We start from the raw sequence: 26901 nt of genomic DNA on the forward strand, positions 1-26901 counted from the left end.
GTGCAATAAGAAACACTTGTTTTCGTTTTCTGCTGTAAAGTGTTTTGCTACGCTATGCACTAGTGAGAACGACCCCGGTGAATGTGTGCCATGCCATCTCTGGAATGCAGATTGCTGTTAAATTTGGGGCAATACTGGAGACCAGAGCATATTCCACTGAACTGTTGCTTCTTTAGTCTGCTAGCTGTTGATACATTTTTCCCAGTCAGTTAGTGGGCTGTAATTCCCCTCCTTTATGAGGATTAGTAGAGACAAACTAGGCTAGCAGCCTGTAGAGAGAACTGGAGGGTTTTCTCCCTGGATTTTGTTATTTTGTTGGAATGGGAGGAACACCCATTCGATTGGAGCTGCTACACACACACAGACTCTTGTTTTAGAGGTCGACCGACTATGATGATTTGTAATAATGACAATTACAACAAGATAGAAGTGTTCATTCAGTATTAACTTAATATAATACATAAGTAAAATCAAGTTTAGTCTCAAATAAATAATGAAACATGCTCAATTTGGTTGAAATAATGCAAAAACAGTGTTGGAGAAGAAAGTAAAAGTGCAGTATGTGCCATGTATAAAAGCTAACGTTTAAGTTCCTTGCTCAGAACATATGAAAGCTGGTGGTTCAATATTCCCAGTTAAGAAGTTTTAGATTGTAGTTACTATAGGACTATTTCTCTCTACCATTTGTATTTCATATACCTTTGACTATTGGATGTTCTAATAGGCACTTTAGTATTGCCAGCCTAATCTCAGGAGTTGATAGGCTTGTCATAAACACCGCTGTGATTCAAGCATTGCTAAGAGCTGCTGGCTAACGCAGTAAAGTTTGAATGAATGCTTACGAGCCTGCTGCTGCCTACCACCGCTCAGTCAGACTGCTATATCAAATCATAGATTTAATTATAATATAATAAACACAGAAATACGAGGCTTTAGTCATTTAATATGGTCAAATCCGGAAACCATCATTTAGAAAACAAAACGTTTATTCTTTCAGTGCAATACGGAACCGTTCCGTATTTTATCGAACGGGTGGAAACCCTAAGTCTAAATATTACCGTTATGTTGCACAACCTTCAATGTTATTTCATAATTATGTACAATTCTGGCAATGAGCCAGGAGGCCCAAACTGTTGCATATACCCTGACTGCGTGCAATGAACGCAAGAGAAGTGACACAATTTCCCTAGTTAATATTGCCTGCTAACATGAATTTCTTTTAACTAAATATGCAGGTTTAAAACAAATATACTTCTGTGTGTTGATTTTAATTAAGGCATTGATGTTTATGGTTAGGTACATTCGTGCAACGATTGTGCTTTTTTCGTGAATGAGCTTTTGTTAAATCATCTCCCATTTGGCGAAGTAGGCTGTGATTCGATGATAAATTAACAGGCACCGCATTGACAGGCACGCAGGACAAGCTAGTTAATCTAATAATATCATCAGCCATGTGTAGTTAACTAGTGATTATGTGAAGATTGATTGTTTTTTAAATAAAATCAGTTTAATGCTAGCTAGCAATTTACCTTGGCTCCGTGCTGCACTCGCGTAACAAGTGGTCAGCCTGCCACGCAGTTTCCTCGTGGAATGCAATGTAATCGGTGTCCAAAAATGCAGATGACCAATTTGTTATGAAAACGTGAAATCTGCCCTAATTAATCGGTCGACCTCTAGTTTGTTTTAGTACACCAACCCACACCCTTGACCCCAGTGTGGATGGTGATTAAAATGTGTTCCTCATTTCAAGTTTGTTTCCCCCCTCTCGCTCTCTTTCCTTCCTTTCTCCAAGTGCAAATGTTTGGCAGAGTTTCAGTGTGTAGAATGCAAGATTTGTCAGTGCACTGTAGCAAGGAGGAGGGGGGGTCTTGTGTTGGACTCAAGAAACAATGTTTTCTGATGTCATGAAAGATTTGAATACCTAGGTTAATATTTTACAATGTTTCAAGAAAAACAGGTTGATCCGGTGTAGTGGATGCTATACCATATATAAATCAAATCATCAAATCAAATCAAATTTTATTAGTCACATACACATGGTTAGCAGATGTTAATGCGAGTGTAGCGAAATGCTTGTGCTTCTAGTTCCGACAATGCAGTAATAACCAACAAGTAATCTAACCTAACAATTCCACAACTACTACCTTACACACACACACAAGTGTAAAGGGATAAAGAATATGTACATAAAGATATATGAATGAGTGGTGGTACAGAACGGCATGGCAGATGCAGTAGATGGTATAGAGTACGGTATATACATATGAGATGAGTACTGTAGGGTATGTAAACATAAAGTGGCATAGTTTAAAGTGGCTAGTGGTACATGTATTACATAAAGATGGCAAGATGCAGTAGATGATATAGAGTACAGTATATACATATGAGATGGGTAATGTAGGGTATGTAAACATTATATTAAGTGGCATTGTTTAAAGTGGCTAGTGGTACATTTTTACATAATTTCCATCAATTCCCATTTTTAAAGTGGCTGGAGTTGAGTCAGTATGTTGGCAGCGGCCGCTAAATGTTAGTGGTGGCTGTTTAACAGTCTGATGGCCTTGAGATAGAAGCTGTTTTTCAGTCTCTCGGTCCCTGCTTTGATGCACCTGTACTGACCTCGCCTTCTGGATGATAGCGGGGTGAACAGGCAGTGGCTTGGGTGGTTGTTGTCCTTGATGATCTTTATGGCCTTCCTGTGACATCGGGTGGTGTAGGTGTCCTGGAGGGCAGGTAGTTTGCCCCCGGTGATGCGTTCTGCAGACCTCACTACCCTCTGGAGAGCCTTACGGTTGTGGGCGGAGCAGTTGCCGTACCAGGCGGTGATACAGCCCGACAGGATGCTCTCGATTGTGCATCTGTAGAAGTTTGTGAGTGCTTTTGGTGACAAGCCGAATTTCTTCAGCCTCCTGAGGTTGAAGAGGCGCTGCTGCGCCTTCTTCACAACGCTGTCTGTGTGGGTGGACCAATTCAGTTTGTCCGTGATGTGTACACCGAGGAACTTAAAACTTTCCACCTTTTCCACTACTGACCCGTCGATGTGGATAGGGGGGTGCTCCCTCTGCTGTTTCCTGAAGTCCACAATCATCTCCTTTGTTTTGTTGACGTTGAGTGTGAGGTTATTTTCCTGACACCATACTCCGAGGGCCCTCACCTCCTCCCTGTAGGCCGTCTCGTCGTTGTTGGTAATCAAGCCTACCACTGTAGTGTCATCCGCAAACTTGATGATTGAGTTGGAGGCGTGCATGGCCACGCAGTCGTGGGTGAACAGGGAGTACAGGAGAGGGCTCAGAACGCACCCTTGTGGGGCCCCAGTGTTGAGGATCAGCGGGGTGGAGATGTTGTTACCTACCCTCACCACCTGGGGGCGGCCCGTCAGGAAGTCCAGGACCCAGTTGCACAGGGCGGGGTCGAGACCCAGGGTCTCGAGCTTGATGACGAGTTTGGAGGGTACTATGGTGTTAAATGCTGAGCTGTAATCGATGAACAGCATTCTCACATGGGTATTCCTCTTGTCCAGATGGGTTAGGGCAGTGTGCAGTGTGGTTGCGATTGCGTCGTCTGTGGACCTATTGGGTCGGTAAGCAAATTGGAGTGGGTCTAGGGTGTCCGGTAGGGTGGAGGTGATATGGTCCTTGACTAGTCTCTCAAAGCACTTCATGATGACGGAAGTGAGTGCTACGGGGCGGTAGTCGTTTAGCTCAGTTACCTTAGCTTTCTTGGGAACAGGAACAATGGTGGCCCTCTTGAAGCATGTGGGAACAGCAGACTGGGATAAGGATTGATTGAATATGTCCGTAAACACACCAGCCAGCTGGTCTGCGCATGCTCTGAGGACGCGGCTGGGAATGCCGTCTGGGCCTGCAGCCTTGCGAGGGTTAACACGTTTAAATGTTTTACTCACCTCGGCTGCAGTGAAGGAGAGCCCGCAGGTTTTGGTAGGGGGCCGTGTCAGTGGCACTGTATTGTCCTCAAAGCGGGCAAAAATGTTGTTTAGCCTGTCTGGGAGCAAGACATCCTGGTCCGCGACGGGGCTGGTTTTCTTTTTGTAATCCGTGATTGACTGTAGACCCTGCCACATACCTCTTGTGTCTGAGCTGTTGAATTGCGACTCGATTTTGTCTCTGTACTGGGACTTAGCCTGTTTGATTGCCTTGCGGAGAGAATAGCTACACTGTTTGTATTCGGTCATGTTTCCGGTCACCTTGCCCTGGTTAAAAGCAGTGGTTCGCGCTTTCAGTTTCACGCGAATGCTGCCGTCAATCCACGGTTTCTGGTTTGGGAATGTTTTTATCGTTGCTGTGGGTACGACATCGTCAATGCACTTCCTAATGAACTCGCTCACCGAATCAGCATATTCGTCAATATTGTTGTTGGACGCGATGCGGAACATATTCCAATCCGCGTGATCGAAGCAGTCTTGAAGCGTGGATTCAGATTGGTCGGACCAGCGTTGAACAGACCTGAGCGCGGGAGCTTGTTGTTTGAGTTTCTGTTTGTAGGCTGGAATCAACAAAATGGAGTCGTGGTCAGCTTTTCCGAAAGGGGGGCGGGGGAGGGCCTTATATGCGTCGCGGAAATTAGTATAACAATGATCTAGGGTTTTTCCAGCCCTGGTAGCACAATCGATATGCTGATAGAATTTAGGGAGTTTTGTTTTTAGATTAGCCTTGTTAAAATCCCCAGCTACGATGAATGCAGCCTCAGGGTGTGTGGTTTCCAGTTTACAAAGAGTCAGATAAAGTTCGTTCAGGGCCATCGATGTGTCTGCTTGGGGGGGAATATATACGGCTGTGATTATGATTGAAGAGAATTCCCTTGGTAGATAATGCGGTCGACATTTGATTGTGAGGAGTTCTAGATCAGGTGAACAGAATGACTTGAGTTCCTGTGTGTTGTTATGATGATCACACCACTTCTCGTTAATCATAAGGCATACCCCCCCGCCCCTCTTCTTACCGGAAAGATGTTTGTTTCTGTCGGCGCGATGCATGAAGAAACCAGCTGGCTGCACCGACTCCGTTAGCGTCCCTTGAGTTAGCCATGTTTCCGTGAAGCAGAGCACGTTGCAATCCCTGATGTCTCTCTGGAATGCTACCCGTGCTCGGATTTCATCAACCTTATTGTCAAGAGACTGGACATTGGCGAGTAGTATGCTAGGGAGTGGAGCGCGATGTGCCCGTCTCCGAAGCCTGACCACGAGACCGCCTCGTTTGCCCCTTTTTCGGCGTCGCACAGGGTCGCCGGCTGGGATCAGATCCATTGTATTGGGTGGAAGGCAAAACACTGGATCCGTTTCGGGAAAGTCATATTCCTGGTAGGAACGATGATGAGTTGACGTTAATCGTATATTCAGTAGTTCCTCCCGACTGTATGTAATGAAACCTAAGATTACCTGGGGTACCGATGTAAGAAATAACACATAAAAAAACAAAAAACTGCATATTTTCCAAGGAACGCGAAGCGAGGCGGCCATCTCTTTTCGGCGCCGGAAGTAAGTATATACGCCGTATACCCACTTTTTTGGTTCAGTGGGTATTGCGTATACTCACTTCTTAATCCCCACTGATGCGTATCAAAGTGGTGTGGTGGAGGTATACACCCTATCAATTATGTAGTTGTAGTACAATAGAGAAATCATGCAAAAAGTAACCTACACATGCAAAGCCCGTGAAATGCATTATGTTCAGATGCGCGCCCCACAGTTTCAGCAGGCAGCAAGAGAGTGCAGCTCTCAACTGGTTGTTGCAACTCACAGAAAAACATCGGTAGCATCTAAGGGTAGGTAGAAAACAAGTTTAAACTTATATCTATCTACCAGTATATGCTAAGGCAACAATATGTAAACCATGTATTGAAAAAGATTGGGTCCGACGTCTTGGTTGAATCTTTGCGATGCGCAATTCAGTCACCATGCGCCTTTTAGCACATCGATTTCTAAAGGCTTCCCACAAAAACCTTCACAATTAAATGTTGACTGCAAAGTCGGCCTACCTGGCAGAATGTAAACCGTGATGATTTGTATCAATCAGGGGGCATTTGTTTTGCAAACTCTGCCATCACATGTAGGACATGTACAGAAACACCGCTTGCCAAACAGTCTCTTTCTAGGTGCGCAATTTAATTAAAGGGCTACTGCACCCTCACAAATATTCACACAATCGTAGTGAATTTCAGCGAATACTGTCATTATATTAATTTAGTTTAAAAAAAACATTTAAAAAAATCATCTACATGCACTTTATTACTGGATTTCCCGACCGCTTGTTTTGTTTTCAATGCTGATCCTATAGAATCAAGCAACAGCACTGGTAACATGATTTTATTTAAAACAAATTATTATTATATATATATATTTTTATATACATCTCTTTTCAAACGCTTCCGCATGTAATTATTACATTGTCATCTTCAACCTAGGCGTGGATACACTCAAAATGGCTGCCAGTCCCCCAATTATGCCATTCATTACATGTCTATGGAATAGATACTGTATGTAGCGACCCGCTTGGACAGTTATGTGTGCCTATGTTCTGACGTCCTGTTGTGTGGTTATCATGGCACGTTTACCGGTTACTCAGGCTTTCGTGGGGTCCTGGCCTGTCTGCCAATCAAAGGAATGCCTGGAATGTTTCGGTGCCAGGCCTCGCCAAGCACCGTCACTGCCCCCTCAACACAACGCTCTACACTCTGCAGCATGGAGCAGATAACATTTCCATGTAAAAAGCGTTGGCTTCAGCGTAGATGTTACTAAAAAGAGATCATGAGTGTGGGAGTACACGTGGGTACTGTGAAATAAGATGTTTTCTTAAATACCCTCCTTTCTCCTTTTGAAGCAGATAACATGTCCATGCTAACAGGCTCGACTTTAGACTAGTTTTAAGGAGGACTGGGTAAGGCCACAATATTTCTCAATAATCATTTTCTGTGCAAATGCCAAATATATGCCAAACATCTTTCCACCCTTCAAATGACTTAAAAAAAAAAAAATGGGTTTAGATTTCAGGAATTAAACTTTAGGGAGAATTTGGGGCCATATTAATGCAGAATGTCTTGATGCTAATTTAGCCATCCGCTAGCTACACACATTCACTGTCCCTCCTGCTTTTGCTCTTGCATAATAACACAGCACCATCTGTTTAACCCAGGCAGGTCCAAATTTGAAGACACTAGTACGCTTTTCACACTACTGTGCCAACCTGAGTCAGGCTAAGTTGGAATGAACAAGATTGTCTCCTATATTTTTTTTATTTAACTAGGCAAGTCAGTTAAAAACAAATTCTTATTTATAATGACAGCCTACCAAAAGGCAAAAGGCCTCCTGCGGGGACTGGGGCTAGGATTAAAAATAAAAAATATAAGACAAAACACACATCAAGACAAGAGACAACACTCCATAAAGAGAGACGTAAAGACAACAACATAGCAAGGCAGCAACACATGACAACATGGTAGCAGCACAAAACATGGTACACACATTATTGGGCACAGACAACAGCACAAAGGGCAAGAAGGTAGAGACAACAATACATCACACAAAGCAGCCACAACTGTCAGTAAGAGTGTCCATGATTGAGTCTTTGAATGAAGAGATGGAGATAAAACTGTCCAGTTTGAGTGTTTGTTGCAGCGCGTTCCAGTCGCTAGCTGCAGCGAACTGAAAAGAGGAGCGACCCAGGGATGTGTGTGCTTTGGGGACCTTTTACAGAATGTGACTGGCAGAATGGGTGTTGTATGTGGAGGATGAGGGCTGCAGTAGATATCTCAGATAGGGGGGAGTGAGGCCTAAAAGGGTTTTATAAATAAGAATGAACCAGTGGGTCTTGCGACGGGTATACAGAGATGATCAATTTACAGATGAATATAGAGATCAGTGATGTGTCCTATAAGGAGCATTGGTATTGGTGGCAAATCTGATGGCCAAATGGTAAAGAACATCTAGCCGCTCGAGAGCACTCTTACCTGCCGATCTATATATTTTTTTATTTTACCTTTTATTTAACTAGGCAAGTCGGTTAAGAACAAATTCTTATTTTCAATGACGGCCTAGGAACAGTAGGTTAACTGCCTTGTTCAGGGGCAGAACAACAGATTTTTACCTTGTCAGCTTGGGGATTCGATCTGGCATCTTTTGGTTACAAGTTCAACGCTCTAACCACTAGGCTACCTGCCGCCCCCGATTTATGTCTCCGTAATCTAGCATGGGTAGATGGTCATCTGACTCTGGGTTAGTTTGGCAGCTGGGGTGAAAGAGGAGCGATTACAATAGAGGAAACCAGGTCTAGATTTAACTTTAGCCTGCAGCTTTGATATGTGCTGAGAGAAGGACAGTGCACTGTCTAGTCATACTCCCAAGTACTTGAGGTGACTACCTCAAGCTCTAAACCCTCAGAGGTAGTAATAACACCTCTGGGAAGAGGGGCATTCTTCTTACCAAACCACATGACCTTTGTTTTGGAGGTGTTCAGAACAAGGTTAAGGGTAGAGAAAGCTTGTTGGTGGTTAGAAAAGGATCGGAGGCCAAAAGTCTGTGTAACCAATAGAAAGTCAGAGTCCCGAGTGTGGGAACAAACATAGTCTGTCCCACGGTTGGGTAAAGAAAGTTCGTAGTCCACAAAACATGCAGGAGTCATGAGGCAAATAGCAAAATGCACAAGAACAGTTTTTAATATACACTGCTCAAAAAAATATAGGGAACACTAAAATAACACATCCTAGATCTGAATGAATGAAATATTCTTATTAAATACTTTTTTCTTTACATAGTTGAATGTGCTGACAACAAAATCACAAACAAATTATAATTGGAAATCAAATTTATCAACCCATGGAGGTCTGGATTTGGAGTCACACTCAAAATTAAAGTGGAAAACCACACTACAGGCTGATCCAACGTTGATGTAATGTCCTTAAAACAAGTCAAAATGAGGCTCAGTAGTGTGTGGGCTCCACGTGCCTGTATGACCTCCCTACAACGCCTGGGCATGCTCCTGATGAGGTGGCGGATGGTCTCCTGAGGGATCTCCTCCCAGACCTGGACTAAAGCATCCGCCAACTCCTGGACAGTCTGTGGTGTGGCGTTGGTGGATGGAGCAAGACATGATGTCCCAGATGTGCTCAATTGGAATCAGGTCTGGGGAACGGGCGGGCCAGTCCATAGCATCAATGCCTTCCTCTTGCAGGAACTGCTGACACACTCCAGCCACATGAGGTCTAGCATTGTCTTGCATTAGGAGGAACCCAGGGCCAACCGCACCAGCATATGGTCTCACAACGGGTCTGAGGATCTCATCTCGGTACCTAATGGCAGTCAGGCTACCTCTGGCGAGCCCATGGAGGGCTGTGCGGCCCCCCAAAGAAATGCCACCCCACACCATGACTGACCCACCGCCAAACCGGTCATGCTGGAGGATGTTGCAGGCAGCAGAACGTTCTCCACGGCGTCTCCAGACTCTGTCACATGTGCTCAGTGTGAACCTGCTTTCATCTGTGAAGAGCACAGGGCGCCAGTGGCGAATTTGCCAATCTTGGTGTTCTCTGGCAAATGCCAAACGTCCTGCACGGTTTTGGGCTGTAAGCACAACCCCCACCTGTGGACGTCGGGCCCTCACACCACCCTCGTGGAGTCTGTTTCTGACCGGTTGAGCAGACACATGCACATTTATGGCCTGCTGGAGGTCATTTTGCAGGGCTCTGGCAGTGCTCCTCCTTGCACAAAGGCGGAGGTAGCGGTCCTGCTGCTGGGTTGTTGCCCTCCTACGGCCTCCTCCACGTCTCCTGATGTACTGGCCTGTCTCCTGGTAGCGCCTCCATGCTCTGGACACTACGCTGACAGACACAGCAAACCTTCTTGCCACAGCTCGCATTGATGTGCCATCCTGGATGAGCTGCACTACCTGAGCCACTTGTGTGGGTTGTAGACTCCGTCTCATGCTACCACTAGAGTGAAAGCACCGCCAGCATTCAAAAGTGACCAAAACATCAGCCAGGAAGCATAGGAACTGAGAAGTGGTCTGTGGTCACCACCTGCAGAACCACTCCTTTATTGGGGGTGTCTTGCTAATTGCCTCTAATTTCCACCTGTTGTCTATTCCATTTGCACAACAGCATGTGACATTTATTGTCAATCAGTGTTGCTTCCTAAGTGGACAGTTTGATTTCACAGAAGTGTGATTGACTTGGAGTTACATTGTGTTGTTTAAGTGTTCCCTTTATTTTTTTGAGCAGTGTATAACGACTTGGGGCTAGCCATTGTAAGTTCAGAGTCACTCGCTCCAACAGTGCAGACGGTGAACAGATCGCCAGGTGGAATCCAAGCAGCAGTGCAGCAGGCAACGGGAGTAGGTGTCACACCCACTTGGGATACGGTTTTATTTCTGGAGGCAGATGTCTTGTTGAAAATGCCAGTGGATGGTCTTTGAACAGTGAGCGGGGGCTTCAAAGACTCCTGCCACTTGTTGGGCCCGCCCTCGACACCTCTCACGTCACACCTCAGTGCTAATTGAAGTTGTATCTGGTTTGTCCTAGCAAGCCTGGCAGCCTTAACTCAGCATTCTGTATCCATAAAGTAAAATATATCATTGTAATGTACTTTATTTTTTATTTGCATTTTTCTTCTTGGCTTTCAAAATAGTATCAGACCAAACACTACTCACTCAGTTCCCGGTTGGATGGTGTCCTCAGGTCTGCTGTTTGTTTGCTAGAGCCCACTCTGTATAGCTTGGAAAAAGAGAACCTTGGTAGAAGTAATCCCTCCAGTTCATTTTGGCCCAAATTAGGTTGCAGGTTTGGAGTTTTGATCTGGAGCGAAGGCCATGCGGAGGAGGGTAGCATCCTGCATATGTCCCTGCCGAAAAATCCAAGTTTATCGAACTCCAAATCTATGCGCCATCATGCCGTGGATTTCTACTCTTCCCTCCACAAGGCGGAGGATTGTGATCCTCTTTGTGGTGAAGAGTTGTTATAGTGAAGCATTCAAACAGTAAGTTTTCACTAGAAACTACTTTGTAGCAAGAAATCGCCTAGTAGTGTCGCCAAGTTATGGACAGCATCTGGACTGTTGTAGAATTTCTCCAGAGCCGTCTTACTCTAATCAATACTACTCTTTTAGGTTAGTTTCCCCCAAGGCATTGTGTTGGAATGTGGCCCAGATTGATTCATTCCTTTGATTACATTGGAAGGTTATACGTTGTAAATTATTTAGGTATGCACCAGTGAGAGATTTAGAGTGCATTTTGAACCAAATCTTTAATCAGAAGGACATAGGCTCATTTTGGGTTCAGAGATGACACATGGTGTTGCAACCTCTGTCCCTACTCTACCTAGTGCAATCTGTCATGAATGAGATTTCTATTCCCAGTTCTCTGTAACACGCCTGGAACGTGTTAATAACACATTTCATTTGGAGTAGAGTTGTTGTGTACTGTAATGATAGATTGCTATACTATTACGCAAGTTGAAAAGGCTATTCCCAGTTTCCATGGTAATGTGCTTTGTTTCCATAGTGACCACAGTCAATGGAGACATTTCAGACATTTCTGATGTGCACCAGTTGTTGAGTAATAGTGGGAAGGGGGAACCTGTGTGATGTGGGGTTACTACATAATGCAGATGAATCAGCCAGGTGTGAAATGTACAACTCTGGGCCTGATGCTATGATTGCAGCTTTAATCAGTAGCTGCACAGTGCTATATCCTGGAAGCGTGATTTTAATTAAGTGTAAGATATGTATGTAAAACGTTGAGCTGATATTCCTTGTAGAAATGGATGGATGAAAAAGGCCATGATGTTTCCACTGAGCTTGGGGATGGTTGGACGCTTCAGTGAGGCAGAATGGGCACAGTAGATCTGCGGTGACGGTAGTCAGCAACAACATCAGCATTGTGTGCTTGAATGGGGAGTGTGTTTTTTGTGTTTGTTCAGCTTCATGATGATACTGTACTGTATCAAATGACATGGTAAGCACTGAGCAGCATGCAGTCTCTTGACATCCTTAGGATCGTTCCATCTCCCAAAAAGCATGAGGATTTCGACACCCACCATCTGAAATTGTGATGATAATCATTTCTGTGGTTATAATTTAATTTGATCTCTACTTGCTTGCACCCAAATTGTCCCTTTTTTAAAAAAACATTTATAGGATTCATATAATCTTCAATAAATGTAGTACTTATTAACATCTAATAACACCATCCAATAAAGTCTTCCTAGCAATGAGTAAGACATGCGGAATCTAGGCTTGACCATATACTGGGGTATTTGGAAATGGCCACAGGATGGTGTTTAGTAACTGTCAATACCGGTCCAAATAGGTACTATATTTTTTGAAGATGATATGAATCCCATAAATGAAAAAGGGAACATTTTAGGTCATGGTTTGTCATGTTTTCTATGTAGCTACAGAAATTCATAGGCTATACTAGTACGTTGCCTAATTTTCCTATTATTTGACAGCTTAGCTGTCGTGTTAGGGTAGATGCCCGCGCATTGTTAGGGTAGATGCCCGCGCATTGTTAGGGTAGATGCCCGCGCATTGTTAGGGTAGATGCCTGCGCATATGATATTGAGTTGCAGTGACATTTGTTTACATAGCCAGCTAACAAGTGGATAGTTTTGTTCTGTTTCTACCGACGCAATTAATTTGGAAACTGTCCCATAGAGTAATATGGTTTGTTAAACTTTGAAATCAATAGTTTTTGTTTGGCATATATTTTAAAGTGAAAAAACTGAGTCAAAGCGTAATTCCGTTACTGTGGAAATTGCCCTCAACCACAGTTTCTTTTAGAGATTGTTCCGGATCGTTTTATCTTTTTCTAAATGGAATCAGGGTTGTATTGTAAGAGAAGACAGATTTAGTCTGCAATGCTCCCTTCTTACACAGGCACCACAACATTAACAAAAGATACTCAACAATCAATAGTGCAGAGTGTGACCTATGAACCAGAGACCTAAGAGACTGGGACCGTTAAGGAAGGATTTCATTCCTGGACACACAAGACCATGGGCTGTGTACCAAATGGCACCCTATTCCATATATAGTGCACTACTTTTGACAAGAGTCCTATGCTCTGGTCAAAAGTACTGCACTACAGTACCAGTCAAAAGTTTGGGCACACCTACTCATTCAAGGGTTTTCTATATTTTTACTATTTTCTACATTGTAGAATAATAGTGAAGACATCAATACTATGAAATAAAACATATGGGATCATGTAGTAACCAAAAAAGTGTTAAACAAATCAAAATATATTTTATATTTGAGGTTCTGCAAATAGCCACCCATTGGCTTGATGACAGCTTTACACACTCTTAGTATTTTCTCAACCAGCTTCAAGAGGAATGCTTTTCCAACAGTCTTGAAGGAGTTCCCACATATGCTAAGCACTTGTTGGCTGCTTTTCCTTCACTCTGCGGTACAACTCAACCCAAACCATCTCAATTGGGTTGAGGTTGGGTGATTGTGGATTCCAGGTCATCTGATGCAGCACTCCATCACTCTCCTTAGTCAAATAGCCCTTACACAGCCTAGAGGTGTGTTTTGGGTCCTTGTCCTGTTGAAAAACAAATGATAGTGGGACAAAGCGCAAACCAAATGGGATAGCGTATCGCTGCAGAATGCTTTGGTAGCCATGCTGGTTACATGTGCCTTGAATTCTAAATAAATCACAGACAGTGTCACCAGCAAAGCACCCCCACACCATCACACCACCTACATGTTTCACGGTGGGAATCACACATGCAGAGATAATCCGTACACCTACTCTGGGTCTCACAAAGACACGGCATTTGGAACCAAACATCTTAAATCTGGACTTGTCAGACCAAAAGACAGATTTCCACAGTCTAATGTACATTGCTTGTGTTTCTTGGCCCAAGCAAGTCTCTTCTTATTATTGGTGCCCTTTAGTAGTGGTTTCTTTACAGCAATTCGACCATGAAGGCCTGATTCACTCAGTCTCCTCTGAACAGTTGAGATGTCTGTTACTTGAACTCTGTGAAGCATTGATTTGGGCTGCTATCTGAGGTGCAGTTAACTTATGAACTTATCCTCTGCAGCAGAAGTAACTTTGGGTCTTCCTTTCCTGTGTTGGTCTTCATGAGAGCCAGTTTCATCATAGTGCTTTATGGTGTTTGTGACTGCACTTGAAGAAACTTTCAAAGTTCTTGAAATGGTCCGCATTGACTGACCTTCGTCTTAAATTAATGATGGACTGTCGTTTCTCTTTGCTTATTTGAGCTGTTCTTGACATAATATGGACTTGGTCTTTTACCAAATAGTGCTATCTTCTGTATACCACCCCTACCTTGTCACAACAACACTGATTGTCTCAAACGCATTAAGAAGGAAAGACATTCCACAAATGACCTTAAAACGAGGCACACCTGTTAAATGAAATGCATTCCAGGTGACTACCTCATGAAGCTGGTTGGGAGAATGTCAAGCATGTGCAAAGCTGTCATCAAGGCAAACGGTGGTTATTTGCAGAATAAATAAAGGTAAAATAAATAAATTGCAGAATCTCAAATATAAAATATAATTTGATTTAACACTTTTTTGGGTTACTACATGATTCAATATGTGTCATTTCATAGTTTTGATGTTTTCACAATTATTCTACAATGTAAAAAAATTCAGTAAAACCCTTGAATGAGTAGGTGATTCAAAACTTTTGACTGGTACTTTATAAAGGGAATAGGTTGCCATATGGGGGGCATCTCTACCCATCTACATTCTCTCCACCAGACAGAGACAGTGCAGCATTATCCACTGTTCTGTTGAACAATAAATGGTAATTCGTCATACAAAACCAGAGGTTTGAGGACTTTTTTTTGTTGTCCTAATGAGTTTGGCACAGCAAGACTTATGCCTAATTGCTATTTTTCTATCTGTTCATGTTATTTGGTAGCCTGGAATCCAAGCTGTAAAACAGAGCATGTCCGTTTGGATTCCAAGCTAGTTGTTCTGTATCCTGTGGGTGTAAATTACGCCAATCACAATCGCTCAGGTCAGAAGTGAGATCCTTGCTTCAATACTCACACTAAAACAGTGTGGAAACATTGCATATACAATTTGAATTGATAAAGGATGTATCATCATGGTTTTTCTACTTTCTCCATTCATTTATCCTGATTTCCCCTTTTATTTGCCCCTTAACTCTTCTTAGTGTGTATTTGGCACTAAACAGATTGGGCCAATGTCTGCTGTGAGGGCTGGATGGTTTGGGCCTGGCTAGTAGTTGTCATAGCATCCCTGTGTCCAGTTTTGGCTGCCTGAAAGCTGCTCTAACTGCTGAGAACTGAGAAGGGCAAATGGTTTACAGTGGTGTCTGCAAGCCCATAGAGGCCGACTAGTCTTACTCTAATCCTCTTATGCTGCCTGTCTTTGTCCTCTGGGGGGGAGGTCTCCGTCTACAGGCTACTAATGTACTTAATCTGAGAGAACATTATCCCCTCAGACAGCCTTGACTGAAACGAGACAAGATCAATTGCAAATAATTTCTGTACCTCTTGCCTCGACTCCAACCGCTCTAGGTTGAGTCTTGAATGGAAATCTGTGTCATGTCTGGCAGAGTGAGACTACTGTCCCTCCTTTCTCTCATCCCGCCATCTATTTTCGCTCCATCTCTCCATCAGCAATTCCAAGGTAACGCAATTATGCTGAGACTCGCTTTGAAATGTATGCCAAAAAAACGTTGTTTTCAACGCTTAACAAACCATACTACTTTGAACAATTCACACAGTAAATAAATACACACATGGAAAAACTGTGTGAAGATGCAAAGTTTGGTAACAGAACTACGGTGACATCTCCCTCAGTTTTATTCTGTTACCAAACGTTGTATCGGCACAGTTTTACCTGTAAACGTGTTTGTAAAATGTTCAGTGGAAATTGTTGGTTTTTTTAAATGTGTCCTTGTGCATAGAGTTGAATGGTTAGTTAAACATGCAGTATTTTTAAGTGAAAAGAGTCTTGGCGTAATTCCGTTAAAATGGAATTGCACCCATCTCTCTCTGATTATCAATGATGTTCTGTCTAAATTGGAGGTGGAGGTGCTGTACTGTGGTATTCATGAACAACAACCTCTCATAGCTCTGCCATGGAATCGGTGGAGATCAGAATCACTTTTACGCTAAACTGACACTAGAAACTCCCTCCTTCCTGTACTTGCTGTGTAGCCATCAAACACAATGTTTGGCGTGCTAGTGTTGGGTAAAATAGTTAACTTTTCATTTTGTCCCTTGCTATTGTCATTATTGGGTTTTGTTTTGAATGACTGAGCCAGGGAAAATGGACAGGAAATCGATAAGCCATGGGGTGTGTCGTCACCTGACCAAACAGGAAGCAGCAGAGGTGATGGCATAAAGCCATGCAACATGACTGAATGTTTGGGACAGCAAGTGTAGCAATACACCCAGTAGTCTAGTGTGACTGATTAAACTGATTACTTCGATGAAACCAGGATTGTGTTCATTAGGTACCAAATCTAAGAAAACTGACAGGGAGAAACTACTACCTTGGACTTGTCCAATAAGAAATGCTCATTTTCATCTTACATTTCAAAACGAAATAAATACATGTTTTAGATCGATGCCAGCAAAGCCACACCACAACACTAAACAATACATGAATTGCACTGTAACGGTGACAAACAGTGCCCACAAACCTGTTAGGGCCTACAAAAAGCTGTCCCCACAGCAGAGTTCACTGCTACACCTGGCTGTCAGCGGAGCCTTGTCTGGCAGCGAAACAGTTAATTCAGCCTCATTTACTGCCTTTTAAAAAAACAGCTGATATGGCTGTCTTGCTTAAACAAATGTGGTTTCTACTGACAATAGAAAATGTACAAACTATGGCATAAGGGGACGACGAGCGGATAAGAGGCCATCTGTAATTTAGTTTAAGACATTAATGAGCGAGCTAGGATGGACGTAGTCAATATAACTATTTGTTCAGCACTTTTGAAAGGTACACCAACAGAACTAAGAACATGGGCCGTTCTTACAGTATTATCCCTGTACACCAGGGGAGAAAGGGGCATATAAGCAGACAATGAACGCTCTTACAATAGTCAATGATTACATTTCTCTAAAACAGGCTACATGTGCACCACCAAGTCAGAGCAGTAGGCTGAATTATGAGGGGAAACGGGACCAAAAGATTAGGGTGAAGCACATTACCTATTAACAGCTTACTACATGACATACACTTAGTATTACTTTCTCAGCTACAGTATACATACCTCCCTGGCATATTACATAATTTATGCTGCAGAATAGAATACATTTTTGGACTCACCTTGCTGTGCTCACTTGAACAGGAAGTTGTTTTGAGCGTGGCAGAAGTAATGCTGGATTGACAGCATGGCCAATGTTGAATGTTTATCCTTTTAAGCTTGGAAAAGAGACCCTTAAACCCAGACTTGGACCACACACCCACTCCACTGAATAGCAGCTAGTGATTGCTTTGCAATGCTTGCAGTTAGCCACTGATCCCTTCAAACCACTCGTTGTTGAATTTGCGATTTCCAACTTGTTGTGTAATGTTTGTCCATTGGCCCGATCACTGATACGTTTTGTCGTAGTGTCCCCATGAGTGACAGAACACTGAGCCAATCATGACGCAACTAGAGAACATTACCAACCCCTACGCTCCGTATATTCCGCTGGCTACCCCACCACCACAGAAAGCACTGAGCTAGGCTGAAACACCTGCATTTTGGCGCTGCCTTACTCAAGAAAGCAAAAAAGAGACCATGTTTTGCATGCGGCTTTATTAACTCAAATATTTGTGACTTATTTTTTTAAACATTTTTTGCAAACTGATGTGACACGTACTAATGCCCAAATAACATCCCCACCTGCCCTGAATGATGGGTCGCCACTGAACATGACCCATGTTGTAACATCTCACCTCTGACCTTTTCTCCCTGGCATCTCCAGGAGCCAACAGACCTGGTGATGAACGGTGACTCAGGTGCTGGGGTGGCGACTGCCCTCCCGACCACCACCGCCCCCCACAAGGAGCGCTACTTTGACCGCGTGGATGAAAGCAGCCCGGAGTACCAGAGGGAGAGGAACATGGCTCCAGACCTCAGACAGGACTTCAACATGATGGAGCAGAGGAAGAGGGTCTCCATGATCCTGCAGAGTCCGGTAGGACTGGCTATCATACACACGCATGCAAATGCACATTCTCACAAACACTCAGTATGCAGTGCTACTCCTTTTCCATCTTATGCCTTAAGGTAATGTCACCAACATAAGAATATAAGAACACCTTTTGTTACTTCCAATTGAATAGCCTCCTTGTGTAAGGCTGTATCACCCTCTATACTATCACATGGTATAACCACTTGACACTGGTCAACAGTTTACCCGTCTCTCTCGAACACACTACTGTTCCCTCAACGCTCCGTTTAAGCCCAGTGTATATACGTATAAAAACTAAATATTTATACACCAGCCCTTATAGAGCTGGGAGACAGACTGTTTTTATTATGCTGTGTGGTTGGTGGATGGATCAGGGTCTAGGGATAGACAGAGAGCCATAAGGCCTCCGTACTGTAGTCTGAATGAGTTTATATGGGTCAGAGAGGAGATAAGCTCTTTCGGGGCAGCAATGGCACACGCACATACACAAAGTGTGCACACACCGACTGCAGCTGAGAGGGTAACACAAGGGTAGAGTTCATGCTATTCTCCCTTACGTTCTCGTCATGTCAGGGACGGTATGAAATATACAGGACCAGTGTGAGGAGCAGGTAAGTTTTTAGTTATCGCTCATAGCTGCTGTTGGGACAGTGGGAATGTTTAGTACAGTAATTGCTCGTCAGCGCATCTGTAATATGCTAGGCTATTCCTACGAACATTGTTTCAGTTTGGAGCCTCTCTGTCTCCGCTTTGCAATGTGGCGGTCAACAGGCACTTCAGACTTACTTCTGACGTTGTCTAGCAGCGACAGTGAGAGAACACAGGCAGACATAATGTAGAGGCCCTTTTTAATTCAGATCACTCTTGATTTAAGAGTAGCCATGGATCCTGTAATAGATTAACTAACAATAGCCGGCCAGTTACAGTATTAGAATGCATCAGCGAATACGACAGTGTACTGGCGCGTTCTGTCCTGCCCTGACCCGTCATCATCTGTCTGTGTGAATGTCAACTCTGCGACGGTGGTAGTGTATTGACGCATATGTGTGCAGTCACGCGTCCTGACCCTTCAATGTCTCCGACTATGTGACTCTCTAACTGTGTGTGTGTGTCTGTCTACTTTACTCCCCAGGCGTTTTGTGATGAGCTGGATACGATGATCCACGACCAGCTGAAGAGGGGAAAGACCCCCACCAGCCTGTTGGCCCTGCAGCAGATAGCTGACTTCATGACCACCAGTATCCCCACCATGTACCCCGCAGCGCCACAGGGAGGCATGGCTGCACTCAGCATGAGTGAGTAAAATACAGTATAATCCTGTCCTGTGTCTTCAGTTCTTACCACTATGATTCCTTTTTAAATACTTTTGAAGTAGACTGTCTGGGGGTACTTGAGGAGCGGTTTGGGATACTTTTAATCGAATGTAAACGCAGCAAAAAACTACAAAAAAAGAAATGTCTCTTTTTCAGGACCCTGTCTTTCAAAGATAATTCGTAAAAATCCAAATAACTTCACAGATCTTCATTGTGAAGACACTGTTTCCCATGCTTGTTCAATGAACAATAAACAATTATTGAACATGCACCTGTGGAACGGTCGTTAAGACACTAACAACTTACAGACTGTAGGCAATTAAGGTCACAGTTATGAACATTTATGACACTAAAGAGGCCTTTCTACTGACTCTGAAAAACACCAAAAGAAAGATCCCAGGGTCCCTGCTCATCTGCGTGAATGTGCCTTAGGCATGCTGCAAGGAGGCATGAGGACTGCAGATGTGGCCAGGGCAATAAATTGTGATGTCCGAACTGTGAGACGCCTAAGACAGCGCTACAGGGAGACAGGACGGACAGCTGATTGTCCTCGCAGTGGCAGACCACGTGTAACAACACCTGCACAGGATCGGTACATCCGAACATCACACCTGCGGGACAGGTACAGGATGGCAACAACAACTGTCCGAGTTGAACCAGGAACGCACAATCCCTGCATCAGTGCTCAGACTGTCCAAATAGGCTGAGAGAGGCTGGACTGAGGGCTTGTAGGCCTGTTGTAAGGCAGGTCCTCACCAGACATCACTGGCAACAACGTTGCACAAACCCACCATCGCTGGACAGGACTGGCAAAAATGTGCTCTTCACTGACGATTCGCGTTTATCCTCAAAGGAATGACCGTTACACCGAGGCCTGTACTCTGGAGCGGGATCGATTTGGAGGTGGCGGGTCCGTCATGGTCTGGGGCAATGTGTCACAGCATCATCGGACTGAGCTTGTTGTCATTGCAGGCAATCTAAACGCTGTGCGTTACAGGGAAGACATCCTCCTCTCTCATGTGGTACCCTTCCTGCAGGCTCATCCTGACACGACCCTCCAGCATGACAATGCCACCAGCCATACTGCTCGTTCTGTGCGTGATTCCCTGCAAGACAGGAATGTCAGTGTAATGCCATGGCCAGCGAAGAGCCCGGATCTCAATCCCATTGAGCACGTCTGGGACCTGTTGGATCGGAGGTTGAGGGCTGGGGCCATTCCCCACAGAAATGTCCTGGAATTTGCAGGTGCCTTGGTGGAAGTGTGGGGTAACATCTCACAGCAAGAACTGGCAAATCTGGTGCAGTCCATGAGGAGGAGATGCACTGCAATACTTAATGCAGCTAGTGGCCACACCAGATACTGACTGTTACTTTTGATTTTGACCCCCCCCCCCCCCCCCCTTTTGTTCAGGGACACATTATTCCATTTCTGTTAGTCACATGTCTGTGGAACTTGTTCAGTTTATGTCTCAGTTGTTGAATCTTGTTATGTTCATACAAACAGTTGACAGAGGACGTTTTATTTTTTTGCTGAGTTTATATGGCTCTATATATTAGCTATATGTGATGCATGTACCTTGCAGCACCCAAGGGAGCCATGCCTGCCCTCAACATGAGTAAGTAATGTAGCTAACCTATGTAGAATCACTAGCTAGTTAGCAGTGCACTGGTCTGTTACATACCGTATACCCCATCCAGTGTCTGTTACCCTCAGCTTACATGCTGCGTAGATGTGTTTAAACTTTACGCATATGTTCTCTAGCACTTCCACTGATAGTCATGTGACCAGATTAGTAGGTCCCCTCAGTCCAAGATGGCCTCCACTGAGATCAGAGGTTGGTAGTTGTAGTAGAGGGAAACCTTCAGGCTTTGTAATTTATAGAAGCTTTGGTAATTATAAACACTTTGTTTATGCTAAAAATAAACACATTATTCTTTGTTAACCAAGGTAAGTGAAATTGTTCCTCTGTCTCTCTCTTTCTCAATTCAATTTGTTTTATTGGCATGATGTAACAATGTACATATTGCCAAAGCGTCTGCCGCTCTCCCTCTCTAGGTCTGGGTATGGTAACTCCAGTGAATGACCTGCGTGGATCTGACTCAATCTCCTATGAGAAAGGAGAGAAACTGCTTCGTTGTAAGCTAGCTGCCTTCTACCGTCTGACAGACCTCTTTGGCTGGTCCCAGCTCATCTACAACCACTTAACCGTAAGAGAACCTTATACTGTAGGCATCATACCCCTCTAGTAATACTGTAGATCGCTGAAGCTGACTTGTAGTCAGTAGGAAACACCTGAAGTGGTATGTAGGACAGGATCTTTTTCCCCCCACTGCAGTATAATGTAGTGCTTGCTTAGCACATTTTACCAGCAGACTGTATTTTCGGGAAAGCTCATTATGGAAATGTGGGGTTGGCTAGGTTAGTAAGATTAGCTGAGTAAGCGTTATATAGATGAACCATCAAAAGAATGTGAAAATACTAACTACTGCATTATTGTATGTATGTACAGTTGAAGTCGGAAGTTTACATACACCTTAGCCAAATCTATTAAACTCAGTTTTTCACAATTCCTGACATTTAATCCTAGTAAAAATTCCCTGTCTTAGGTCAGTTAGGATTACCACTTTATTTTAAGAATGTGAAATGTCAGAATAATAGTAGAGAGAATTATTTATTTCAGCTTTTATTTCTTTCATCACATTCCCAGTGGGTCAGAAGTCTACAAACACTCAATTAGTATTTGGTAGCATTGCCTTTAAATTGTTTAACCTGGGTCAAATGCTTCAGGTAGCCTTCAACAAGCTTTCCACAATAAGTTAGGTCAATTTTGGCCCATTCCACCTGACAGAACTGGTGTAACTGAGTCAGGTTTGTAGGCCTCCTTGCTCGCACAAGCTTTTTCAGTTCTGCCCACAAATTTTCTATTGGATTGAGGTCAGGGCTTTGTGATGGCCACTCCAGTACTTTGACTTTGTTGTCCTTAAGCCATTTTGCCGCAACTTGGAAGTATGCTTGGGGTCAGGCTCTGATCAGGCCCTACACCCAAACAAGGGCACTGCGTTCATCCACCTCTGGCCTGCTCGCCTCCCTACCACTGAGGAAGTACAGTTCCCGCTCAGCCCAGTCAAAACTGTTCGCTGCTCTGGCACCCCAATGGTGGAACAAACTCCCTCACGACGCCAGGACAGCGGAGTCAATCACCACCTTCCGGAGACACCTGAAACCCCACCTCTTCAAGGAATACCTAGGATAGGATAAAGTAATCCTTCTGACCCCCCCCCCCCCTTAAAAGATTTAGATGCACTATTGTAAAGTGGTTGTTCCACTGGATGTCATAAGGTGAATGCACCAATTTGTAAGTCGCTCTGGATAAGAGCGTCTGCTAAATGACTTAAATGTAATGTAATGTAAATGTCATTGTCCATTTGGAAGACCCATTTGCTACCAAGCTTTAACTTCCTGACTGATGTCTTGAGATGTTGCTTCAATATATCCACATAATTTTCCTACCTCATGATGCCATCTATTTTGTGATGTGCACCAGTCCCTCCTGCAACATGATGCTGCCACCCCCATGCTTCACAGTTGGGATGGTGTTCTTCGGCTTGCAAGCGTCCCCCTTTTCCCTCCAAACATTACAATGCTCATTATGGCCAAACAGTTCTGTTTTTGTTTCATCAGACCAGAGGACATTTCTCCAAAAAGTACCGTCTTTCTCCCCATGTGTAGTTGCAAACTGTAGTCTGGATTTTTATGGCGGTTTTGGAGCAGTGGCTTCTGCCTTGCTGAGCAGCCTTTCAGGTTATGTCGATATAGAACTCGTTTTTCTGTGGAAATAGATACATTTGTACCTGTTTCCTCCAGCATCTTCACAAGGTCCTTTGCTGTTGTTCTGGGATTGATTTGCACTTTTCACACCAAAGTACGTTCATCTCTAGGAGACAGAACTCGTCTCCTTCCTGAGCGGTATGACGGCTGCATGGTCCCATAGTGTTTATATTTGCGTGCTATTGTTTGTACAGATGAACGTGGTACCTTTCAGGTGTTTGGAAATTGCTCACAGGATGAACCAGACTTGTGGAGGTCTACAAAACATTTTTCTGAGGTCTTGGCTGATTTCTTTTGATTTCCCCATGATGTCAAGCAAAGAGGCACTGAGTTTGAAGGTAGGCCTTGAAATACATCCACAGGTACACCTCCAATTGACTCAAATGATGTCAATTAGCCTATCAGAAGCTTCTAAAGCCATGACATCATTTTCTGGAATTTTCCAAGCTGTTTAAAGGCACAGTCAACTTAGTGTTTGTAAACTTCTGACCCACTGGAATTGTGATACAGTGAAATAATCTGTCTATAAACAATTGTTGGAAAAATGAATTGTCAGGCACAAAGTAGATGTCCTAATCGATTTGCCAAAACTATAGTTTGTTATTAACAAGAAGTTTGTGGAGTGGTTGAAAACCAAGTTTTTATGACTCCAACCTAAGTGTATGTAAATTCCGACTTCAACTGTATGCATGTGAGCCATTTGGGGTAATTCCTTAGGCTTGTTTGTTTGGTACTGAGTAACTTGTTAAGACCACCGTCTCTACTCTTCCAGGTCAGGGTGAATTCAGATCAGGAGAGGTTCATTGTTGTCCCTTTTGGGCTTTTGTACAGTGAAGTCTCCGCCTCCAGTCTGGTAAGTTTCTTCACCCCCAGTGTCTCTCACTCTTAACAGAGCTGCCTGCATAATGCACGATAACGCTGTGAACTAATTAAAAAATGTACATCTTATGTTGTGCTAAATGCATTTTAAATAAGTGATTGTCATTTTACCTGGATATTTTAATATAATATCTGGCTTTGGGATTCTGAATGCATTGCGTTTATCAACTTCCAACCGTACTAGAGGCATTAAGGTTGTTCCATCTCTTGTCTAGTGTATTCTGTAATCTGGAGGTGTAACACCTGTCTTGTTAGATAACGACTCATAGATCCTTCAAGGCCGAAGCTGCCGTCAACCCTTTTCCCTCTGCCTGTTTCTTTTTACATGGTTAATTTCACTGACGGGCAGTGTCACTGTAGCCTGAATGCCGTGTGTGCTGTCTAGCCAACTCCTATATCAAGTTTGGCTAGAGTTTGCAAGACCGAACAAACAGATCTGGGACTCAGGCTAGCATCGTAAGATAAGTCACAGGGCATCGACTCACTATTTAACTGAATGATCCCAGATGTATCACCTTTTTTTTTAGTTCACTTTTAGATTGTTCATTTGTCTAGGCTTTCAGTCATAAGGCATTGACTCACCCGCTGCCTGTCTGGTCCTATCCCATAGAGCTATGTCATAATGTATCCTCGATCTATTTAATTCTGTGTCCCATCCTAGGTGAAGATTAATATACAAGGGGAGATTGTGGACCGGGGGAGCACCAATCTAGGTGTCAACCAGGCTGGCTTCACTCTCCACTCAGCCATCTACGCGGCCCGGCCAGACGTCAAGTGCATTGTGCACGTCCACACACCGGCAGGAGCTGCAGTAAGAAATAAGCCCCCACTCACACACACACACACACACACACACACACACACACACCTGACCAGTTCCTAACTTCCTGTCTCTGCCCGATTGCTACAGATCTATGGAACTTTAGCATTTTTATGCTCTTGTAAACTTTATAGTATTAGGTACATCCATTTTAGCTCATCATTCCATTGGTGAAAATTCTGCCCACCCGGTGCATCAAGCGAGCTAGAACAAATTAGAAAAATCGTGAAATACTGCTGCTACCAAGTCAGCTGTTGTGGTGTAGTTTTACAGCACCCCATATCTGTAGTGGTAGATAATTACAGTCTGTCTGTGTGTTGTGTTTCAGGTGTCGGCCATGAAATGAGGTCTAATGCCCATCTCTCCAGAGGCCCTGTCCCTATTGGTAAATAACTTGTGTTCTGTGTGTTGTATTTCAGGTGTCGGCCATGAAGTGTGGCCTGTTACCCATCTCTCCAGAGGCCCTGAACCTGGGGGAGGTGGCCTACCATGACTACCACGGCATCCTCATAGACAAAGAGGAGAACGTCCTCATACAGAAGAACCTGGGGCCAACCAGCAAGGTACCAGAAGAAGGGTTCAAAAGGATGGGGGCCAGGCTAGGGGGGGTTAGGGAATAAATTGGGATTGGCGGCAAGTGTGCGTGCGCACATTGTAACGGTTTTGACTTCAGGTTATTGTTTGTTAGGGGTGCCAGGTAGGTTGTGCCTACCAGAGAAAATATTGATTTCTCCGTTTTGTTTGTGAGGGAATAAGTCCCGTCCGGTCCGTCAAGTCTACACCAATACAAAGGACTCATGTAAAAGTCAGTATGGAAATTCACTTTTCATAAATCCGTCACACATTGGAAATTTGCATTTGTTGTATTATCACAAATCACCCAATCAGAATAAGTCACCAATAATAACAACCTTGGTTCACTGGTAAATGTCCCGTACCTCGGGCATGAAAAAAAGTCCAGCCTGGTAAAGGAGTGCAGTGGACCCAAGTGACATCAGTCACGCAATTGTCCTTTCATTAAGTTGTGCGTAAAACCAATCTCATTCATACAATCAGATTGCAATAAACTCCCGTTCCACACACAATAAAGAGTATCAGAAACTGAACACATAAACCAACACGGTATAAATCACCCCAAAACAAATGAATTACCGTATGCAAAAAAGTGGTAGTCAGTCAGACTATCCAATCCGCCAACAGATCTCCAGCGAGAAAGGCCAAGGAATACAGAGACCAACATAGATTGGTAGTCCAACAATTGACATACAGTGCATGTCACTCCTGCTCCCGCTCTCTCTCTTTGGCGTTCGAGGGCACCAGGCTGCCTTTTGTTACGCAGACCTGTCACGATCATTACGCGCATCAGCGCTTATTGGACTTACCTGGACTCCTTCACGTTTTTTATTGCCTTCCCTATATCTGTCTGTTTCCTCTGTTTCATCCCCGTGTCAGCATTATTGTAGTTTCCGTTTCCCCTGCCCAGACGCTGTCCATATTCTGTTCCTGTCCGTTGTTATTAAATGTTCACTCCGTTCCTGCTTCTCGTCTCCAGCATCGATCCTTACAGAATGCTGACACCGCTATATGAAGCATCAGGGAGGTTTTTTGTTTTGTTGGTAATGTCGGGTCCGGGTGCTGCCGCCTATGGAACCGGGGGTGCCTCAGCTGGCTCGAAATTTCCTTGCCCTGGTTGGGTTGGCTGGCTCCCATCCCACGTCACGCCTCAGCCGGCTCGTCAGGCTCCCATGCCTCTGCCAGCTCGTTGGGCTTCTATGCCCCTGCCAGATTGTCCAGCGCACATGCCTCGGCCGGCCCATCAAGCTCGCCCAGGTGGGACGTCGAGTGGCGCCCCTAGACGGGGGGTACTGTCACGCCTGCTCCCGCTCTCCCAGGCTGCCTCATTACGCACA

The 26901-nt window shown here is 44.1% G+C and overlaps 1 protein-coding gene across 20 annotated transcripts in view; it reads left to right on the plus strand.

The window, feature by feature from the left end:
- LOC139543585 (alpha-adducin-like) overlaps positions 1–26901 on the plus strand; it is a 53021-nt gene that overhangs the window by 2947 nt on the left and 23173 nt on the right. For all 20 annotated transcript variants that reach the window (XM_071349815.1, XM_071349818.1, XM_071349817.1 and 17 more), the window contains exons 2-7: positions 17941–18153; positions 19283–19445; positions 21520–21671; positions 24065–24145; positions 24833–24982; positions 25411–25554. In XM_071349815.1, the coding sequence (XP_071205916.1) occupies positions 17959–18153; positions 19283–19445; positions 21520–21671; positions 24065–24145; positions 24833–24982; positions 25411–25554 (885 nt within the window). In that variant the 5' untranslated portion in view covers positions 17941–17958. The remainder of the gene's footprint in view (positions 1–17940; positions 18154–19282; positions 19446–21519; positions 21672–24064; positions 24146–24832; positions 24983–25410; positions 25555–26901) is intronic.

The sequence above is a fragment of the Salvelinus alpinus genome, chromosome 18 (assembly GCF_045679555.1).
Source record: "Salvelinus alpinus chromosome 18, SLU_Salpinus.1, whole genome shotgun sequence".
Classification (NCBI taxonomy): domain Eukaryota; kingdom Metazoa; phylum Chordata; class Actinopteri; order Salmoniformes; family Salmonidae; genus Salvelinus; species Salvelinus alpinus.